At 37.4% G+C, this 8,682-nt stretch overlaps 1 protein-coding gene across 5 annotated transcripts in view; it reads left to right on the forward strand.

The window, feature by feature from the left end:
- The window catches only part of AFAP1 (actin filament associated protein 1), a 116,100-nt gene extending 110,505 nt beyond the window's left edge, over positions 1–5,595 (forward strand). For all 5 annotated transcript variants that reach the window (XM_032686419.1, XM_032686421.1, XM_032686422.1 and 2 more), the window contains one exon: positions 2,036–5,595. In XM_032686419.1, the coding sequence (XP_032542310.1) occupies positions 2,036–2,062 (27 nt within the window). In that variant the 3' untranslated portion in view covers positions 2,063–5,595. The remainder of the gene's footprint in view (positions 1–2,035) is intronic.
- The last annotated feature ends 3,087 nt before the right edge of the window (positions 5,596–8,682 follow it).

Genomic DNA, 8,682 nt, shown 5'->3' on the forward strand with positions numbered 1-8,682 from the left:
CAGTATACATATGCCCATATACGCATACATATATTTGGATTTTTTAACTTTTCCGTTTGTAAGTATCCTTAAATTTTTTTTTAGAAAGCAATTATGCATATTTTTAAGAAGCCAGAAGGCATTTTAATTGCAATTTTTTTAATCTGTATTTGGCTGGAAGTGGAGACTGTATTAAAATATGGAAAACAATATTCTGCATTAACATTCCTAGAGAAGTAAAATGATCCAAATATCCTTGTGTACAAGAAAAAAGTTATTTAAACATTTCACATATCAATTTAATTTCTAAAACTAAATTGTTATGTAAAACAAGAAAACCGAATTTATTATTTCTGTTTTGTTTTCAAAACTGGTGGGCTGGTGAATGTCAGCAGCTTACATTTTGTTTGTGATCAGGGACTGGAGAAGAAAAGGAGCTCTCCCAGTTTCCCAGCTCCCAGTCAGTGTGTCAGTGTTGACCTAAACATTCTTTCATTGGTGTGAATCTGCTGGACCAACAGAAACAAAGAAAAAGTTCCTTTTGCACCTGCAAAAGACACTTCTGTTTTCAAGGCTTAATATACATTTAATAGACTTTTCAAAGTAATCTTGTTTTTATCAACACTGTGTTTTAAATTTAGATTTACCATAATTTGAAAAGTAAAACTGAATATTCAAAATATATTGTCTTTTAATAAAAGCAGCATTTAAATGAAGGAAAGAAACCCTACAAGTTTGGAAACAAAAGAAGTTATTCACTACCTGCTTCAAACTCACAATTTTTTTTTTCCTTCATATTGCTAAAGCAGCCACCGTGATCTTTTTTGTTGTTTTACAACAGTTGAAGAGGTGTCATGGTCATGCAGCTGTTTAGCCAAACTAATGCTCTTATTGCTTTCAGCAGCAGAAACAGCAATTTACATGCATAAGTAATGGTTTTCAGCCAGAGCTCTTGAATGTTGTGGAATGAGTGTTAAATTCAGGAATCCAGGTTGGGAGCCAAGTCAGCAGGCTGCCTGCAGAGTGTCTCTGCAGAGTAGATGGGTTGGGGAGGAATCTGCAGTCCCCTGTGCCTTCCTGGCGAGGAGCAGCTGGGCGGTTGGTTGATCCATGGGGATTGCTTGAGCCAGAGGCCACCTCCTACAGATCTTTATTAGTTCCTGATGGCTGTAAGAGTGTGATTCAGGGAGTAGGTACAGTGTGGATGTCCTAAACTGAGCCCATCCCTCTTCAGCTCTTCTGCTCCCAAGTACTGTTAGGAAATACTGAGGTGTCACTCGATAGCCACAAGTTTTATTTAACTGGGTGTTTAGCTATAGCCACTTACACCACTTATGTGGTGGAATAAATGGCAGTACCTTGCTCTGAGACATATAAATTAAAGCTTTATAGTTTACATGTTTTGCTTTGGTTGGTAGGTGTCCTTGTTCTCAGCTAGCAGGTAGAGAAACTGAGGCACAGATAGGCAAAATGATTTCTTCAACTTGCCAAGCAATAGCTCAATTTGGATTATGTATAAGGGAAACAAATGCAATGCAGGCTAACTTGTTTTTCTTTACCCTGCCTGTTGGTCTCTGCCTCAGTAAGTTGCTCTTTTTAGCCATGGAAATATGTGTCTGCCATGAATTTCATAATAAAAAAATTGAAGAGCAGTAAAGCAGTCACTTGGTATCAGCTCTGAGAGATATTGAGGGCTTCCTGCTGTCTCATGCAAATGAGTTAGAGAGCTTAAATCAGCCTCTCCCTTAGCTGAGTGCTTTACACCAACTGTGGAGTGCAAATTGCTCCAGAAGTACCCCTTGCAGGAAACAAACATGGCTTATTTGCACTGCGCTAGAGAAAAAGTTGCTGTATATAGTTGCGGAGGGGTGGAGGCTGTGCACAGACACTATCAGGACATGCTTGTTAGTGTTCCCTAATTTGTGGGCTGGATCCAGCATAGTTAATGGAAAAACTGTCATTGACCTCAACTGTGGCTTAGCAGATCCAATGACATCAGTGAAATATCCTGATTTCTTTAACATTTTCTCTATCTTTTTTTTCCCCCTCTTTCCAGGAATGGGAGATGAAAAATGGAACATAAAGGTAGCAAAACCACTCACTTTCCATAAAGGCCTTACCTATTACAGACCAAGACATAGGCTGCAAAAGACTCATCTGAAAGGTCATTTCAAGCGACACAACATAGCAAGTTTTATAATTCTGTTAAGTTAATGGTAGCTTGGCGCTAATTCGCCTGTATTCCCTCTACTGTATTGCTGTGTAACTACGTGTGCCCCTTTTTATTAGCTGTAACTCCTTATTTCCAACTTCACTGGTAAAGAAAATGAAAACCAAAAAAAACCCAAACCAACCACAGTAATTAAAAGTCACAGTTGAAAGTTTACTTTGCTGAAACAGCACAGACCAGCAGTGTTGATTCTATCACGTCAGACCACCTGAACGCTGCTGAAGATGGTGCCTAAAGACCAGCGTGAAATCGTTAACTCTTACAGGTTAAAACTGACTTTTGAGGTCTGACACAGAGTAAGCTCTTACTCACTAGCAGTTGCTTTGCTGTTCACGTGGCAAAAGAAAACTGAAGAAACGTAACCACGGAAGCAGCGAGGCTTGCGAGGCTGAGAACGCGGGAGCGCTGCAGTGCCACCATCCTCCGCGCTGGTGCAAGACCGCGGGATGACACGACTCAGCTGTGAGGCATTTTTTGGATACTTTTTAGACAGATGATTTTGTCATTGGGAGATAAAACGCTGCCAAACTTGGGAAAAAAAAATGCTTTTTTGTACGTTCTTTTTATTAATGTTTTGAAGCACCAGTCGTTTTCAAAGGTCACGTTCTTGAACTATGACTCGTTCCTGATTTTTTTAAAAGGCAAACAGGTATTTTTAGATACTTCTTCTTTTCTATGCTTTTCGAAAAAGAAAAAAAATAATTGAAAATAATTCTCAACAGATAATGGCAACTCAGAATAACTTATGCAGTCAGTCTTGTTTTGTTTTTTATAATATAGTATTGTTAAACTTGAGTTATAGAACACTGCTGTACTTAGTTTCCTTCGTCTTTTCAGACCTCAGCTATTATTTTAGAGGAAGATGGACTGAAAAGGTGATAATTTTCAGACTCTTTTATAAACAATTTTACAAAGAATTGGGGATTTTCTCAGACATGAATCAATTTCTGTTTACTAGGAAACAACATCTTTCATTTTAGTCTGGTTTTCTTTGTCTCCATCCATGTCACTCCTGAGAAATTATATGCAGTAAATTGCCAGCTGAAGTCCTTCAAAATCTCAAGATTGGTTTTAAAAGTTGGGAGGAGGAAAACTGTATAATAAGATGGCCTCTTTTAAGTTTTTCTCTGTGTTTTTTTAAGCCTTTGGAGAGTCTTCAATCTTACTCTCAAGATTTTTTTCCTCCTCAACTGAGGATTAGAAAATTACTTTAATTAAAAAAATTAAAATACTACTCATATTTTGAGATAATCACAGATGTTAGGGCTGGAGTCTTGATAGTTAGTTAAGACTGCAGTTAAAATCACAGAAGTTGGCAAGGCAGCAGTTATCAAGGATCACATCCCTTTATGGCCACACCTATAGATTATCTCTTACCTTTAGGAAAGGGTGTGTGCAACTCGTGAAGCATACACTGGGATTCTCAGCTGAGCTGGATGCCAGAGAACTTCCCGCAGGAGTTGGTGGGATTTGAAGACACAAAGCTTTCAAAAGGACCTGATAGCAGACGGGAGACAGGGCTGTGTCCTGTTCCCAAATGCAATTAGTGCCAGGGATCCCACTGACTTCAGCAGCATAGAAATGGAGCCCAGCATGAAAAAAGGCTTTTTGCCTCTTGGGACTATGCTTTGTACAAAGTGCTGCAGGAATGCAGATACAGTAGAAAAGCAAATGTCAGTATGGTTTTCACTGAAAACACAATTTTTTATTACTATTTTAGGTCATCTACTTACTAACTCTCTAAGTAGAGGGCACATTCTGTGCTGTATGACTATGGACTAAACAGCATCAAATTCCCACAAATAATAGCAGAAACAATTTGAAGCAAAAGTAAGTTCATTTAGGCTTTTTATTTCAAATTAAGTTATTTATTTGTATATTGCAATAAATATTTAATTTATATCTGTACATATTTATAATGCAAATTAGGCTTCTAGTCAACGTTTGCAATGATGTAACAGTTACCATTAAGAAGTGGTCCCGCATCAAGTAATGCAGAGTAGTCAAAAGCCAAATCACTTTGTCTTGTTTACCCAAAATTGGTATTTTATTTTCCATCCCCTATATCCCATGGAAAAAAAAAAATTAATTCCTTCGCAAGGACAAGGAATCTATGCCTGAGATAAATGTGTGTACGTTTCTGCCCAAGCAGACAGAATGGTGTGGTGCTGGGGCTGTGCACACAACCCCAGCCCTGGTGGTGCAGCCTTCAGCTCTGCCAGAGGTGCAGGTCACCCTCAGCACCTGTAGCACCCTCAGCACCAACAAGGCCTGCTGCAGCAGGGGCTGACAGCAAAATTAAGCAGCTTTCACTCTTCCTCCAGCAAAGGCTCCATAAAGCCACCACTGCCCCCAGCCTGGCACGTGCTGTAATTGTATGTCTCTGTTGTATAAGTGCATTGGTACCACTGCAATTTGCATTAGTGTATTCTATATAATGGCCAAGGTTTTGAAAGGAGGAAAGCCAAAAACCTTGGGAAATAACCAAGGTCTATAGACCACATTCGGTGCTGTGAAATGTACTCTGTTGTCTTGAATAGTACTATTGATGCACAATTTTTTATAAAGAGCAACAGAGCTTGTATTTTCACCATTTTTGGATTTCAAGATCACCAGGTAAACTCAGCCATAGAGCAGCATGACTTTTGTTTTAAAGGAAAATTCGTATCTTGAACCATTTCTATGTCTTTTTAGAAAATGTTACACTCGTGCTTCCTCACCAAACACCTGTTACTGTACCAAGTGCTTTTAATTATTTTTTTAATGGGTAATTCTTTTTTTTTAATAATTAAAAAAAAAAACCAGATCATAATTTTGGGGGATCGAAGGTGGTTTTTTTTAATGAGATGATTGTGGCAATTTGGTTTTTCAAATGGAGAATATTAATTTAGTATCAAGTTTTGTTAGACACTTTCAAATTAATTGGCCCAGGGTGTATGTTGTAAGATAATGTTCTCATATGAAGAATGTAATTATTTCCTTCTTGTATTTTTTAAAAAACAAAATCATATTTAAAAAAAAATCTCTGTGAAAAAAGCATGAAAGAAACATGAAAAAAAAGGGTTTGTTTTATTTTTGTTATTGGATATGTTGGCAGTGCCCATTATAATTGACTGTAAATATAGTCTTTCTACTGTATTTCTCAATGTATTTAAGTTTTTTGACACACATTCATGGAAACTTCTGTTAAAAAAAAACAAAAACACAAAAACAAAAGTCCCAAAATAGCCCCACCTTCAAATGTGTGTCTTAGTAGCTTCAGTTAACTTTATGCCTTTCTAGTTTATTCTTCAGAAAATTCTTGCAAAGTGTGAAAAAAGACTGGCGCCTGGTAGGTGCGACAGATCCAAGACCATTATTAATAAAGTTACCTGTCAAGAAAAGAAGGGTTTGCGTTGTTGTTTCTTGGTATTTGTCTGTATGAGAAGTTGGTGACACCTTATCAAGTCTCCCACAAGTGTCAGCCTCAGCTGAGTCCCATTCTGCTGTGCCAGTCAGCTGGGCAATGCTTGGACGGGTTATAATGAATATTTTTTGCTATCAGTTGTGCTCCCATTTAACTGAGCAGTGACCTTCTGCAACTTGAATGCTGTCTATCTGAGGACTCACTCAACCATGGAAAGTGGAAGTTCAATGTATTTAGTGCTCATAGCAGCGGTTTCCTCTTGCCTTGTGTGACTGCATCAGTTTGCTTAGATGTCAACTCTTATTAATAAATTATGCAAAATGTAAAACATTTAAAATTACCCCTAAGAAATGAAAGTGGATTAAAATCAAACTGAGTTGATTACCAGGCTACTTAAAGGTGAATATAGCAGTTCCTTACAGGCAACTGACAGATGACATTGAAAAGTGTTAAGCCATAATTACTTCTTGGTTTTTTTCTTAGATTTCTGCTCTTGTTCCTATTACACCACAATTATTACCAAATGTAGGAAATAGAAAATAACATTTCATTTTCCCAAACTGAGGGAAGCAATATTAGAAAGTAGTTGATTGGTTTCCTTTTTGTAATTAACAGCCTCCAAGATCAGTATGGAGTTATAAGTTAGGTCCATGTACTGCATAGTAACAACAGTTAGGGACAAAAATTCAAAACAGCAAAACAAGCAAAAAATAAATACAAAAACACAATAGAAAAAAAAAAAAGCTGGCATACTTCTGTGGTCTAAAATGTAGCAGATAGCTCTAGGCCCTGTCTGAGCTGTACAACTTGCAAATGCTAAAAAACCAAAAACTACCTGCATTGCTGATACCTCAGTCATCTGCTTTTGGGCCTATAGGACATAATTCAAAGTCTGGGCACTGAGTGCCATAAATAAATAAACTCTATAGGTGGTGGTACAAGGGGCATAGCAACCTCTCCAGACAAGAAAAAATACTATTGATCTTACAGTGAAATTCAAGGGGAAAACAAAGATAAGGTCATTCCTGGTGGGGGGTGGGGGAGAATCTTGAGGAGGGAATGGACTACATTAAAAGGTTATAAAACTGGGGGATGAAATAGTCCCTGTCATTAAGAGTACAAACTATAAGGGTGTCAAAATTATTGGGCAGGTTCAAAATAACTGCACAGACGTGCTTGCACTCACTGCCCAATTCAGCTACAGAACTTGTCACTGAATTTTACAGATGCTAAAAGCTTATATGGGTCCATAAACAATAAGCCAAATTCATGGCAGAAAGTAATTACTGAAGGCTATCAAACACAAAGCTACCTGCTTTGAAGCACAAAGGTCCAACTCCAGGGTAGATGGAGGCTGGAAGCATGTTCTGTTTAGGGTCCTCGTGCTTCCCCATGTTCCCCTGCCATATTGCTGTTGATAAATGAAACTTTCCTTTCATAGAAAAATATTTAGTTTTTTCCCACCAGCAGTTACAAAAACATTCCCTTCTATAAAACAATTTTTTTCAGTTTCACTTTTAAAGCAAGCAGCTGTCTTAAGATCAAGGCAATGCAATATTATTCCTTCACAATTTATTAAATAACTGGAAAAAATGAAATCTTACCAAGGATATTCCTCTTCAGTGATGATAAAGAAATAATTTTCCCATTAAATTTTGTAGAATTATAGCACAGTAGGATTACAGCTACATGGTCCCAAGTTGAACATGAGTGAAAATCTTAATTCCTGGTTTAATTATTTATTTTTAAATAGACTGTTAATTGCTGTCACTTAATTATTGCTTAGGATTTTTAGCATGTATTGCTGATCTTGAATTTTTTTGGGATCAGCTTTTGGTATAATGCTGTAATGGTGAGAATTGATCCTTTTATCACTTTCAAAATACACTGAACAATATCTGTAGCATTTTGCTTCAGCTTTTGAAAGCCATGTGGGTCAGAGTGCAGTATCATTCTCACCACAGCAGATGAATTCATAAGAAAGCAAAGCATCTTTCAAGGCATAAATCACAAAAAGAAAAAAATGGAAGAGAGTCAGTGTCTTAATGAAAAACAGGAAATAATACTGGCTGGTGTTTGTGCCTCAGAGCATTATTACAGAGCATATTATAGAGACATAATTTATGATGATGTTGAAACCAGTTAAACTACAAAACAGTCAAGCAATTAATATGACTTTGATGAGGACAGTAAAGAAAACAGAAGTGAAGTGATTATCGTAATTCTTTTTTCCCACGGAAATTGGTTTCTGAAGTAAAGTAGCCCTTCAGGTTAAGTATTAAAAAGTTTCATTTGGTGTCTCAGTTATGGGAACAGCTTGGCTGTGTTTGTTCTCACTCCTGCCCTTCCAACTCAGGAGCTTTCCTTGGAAAGAACTGTTGGAACATCACTAAAAATAAGCAACTTTAGGGTTTCTTTTAGTTTTGCTTTTATTTATATCAGAGCACTAAATTTTGAAAATGAAATGTTGTCACTTGAGATTCAACAGGCTGCTTTTGTAGAGATAAACTGCAGTTTAAAGTCTCAGCTAGCCACAATATAGGATTAGAGAACCTAAGATGACAACCACTGAAATGTTTCCTAGCTGAGCTACACAAGTAGGGAAAGCCTCAATCTTCATTTCTGAACCCAGCCTCACATTTAGCATGGTGTGCCACAGGGTAGGGTCATACAGCCCACACCACAAGGTTCCTCCAGCTGCCAGATCTTTCAGAAGGGACCATGAGAAAGTGCTGAACTAGGGCAGACTTTTAATTTTGATCCTCAAAATATATCCACTCTGTGAATAAATAATACATTTGTTGTCCTATTAAAACTTCATTGTAGTCTATAAAATTTCTATACCTAATTAAAAAAAGGGTAGATAATAATTTACGTTGCTGCTTTGTGCCAGGTTGAGGTTTAATAAGACTTCACATTGCATATCCACAACACTTAGCAACATCTCTGCTCTTCCCTATTGAGGACAATAGGTGGTGAAAAGAACCATCAAGTTTTTATTCTGCCAGTGTCAGACTTTCCATGGAAAGGCCAAGGTGCTGTATCAAGCTGAAAAGCAGCAACCACC

Source organism: Chiroxiphia lanceolata, chromosome 4 (genome assembly GCF_009829145.1).
Source record: "Chiroxiphia lanceolata isolate bChiLan1 chromosome 4, bChiLan1.pri, whole genome shotgun sequence".
NCBI classification, from domain to species: Eukaryota; Metazoa; Chordata; class Aves; order Passeriformes; family Pipridae; genus Chiroxiphia; species Chiroxiphia lanceolata.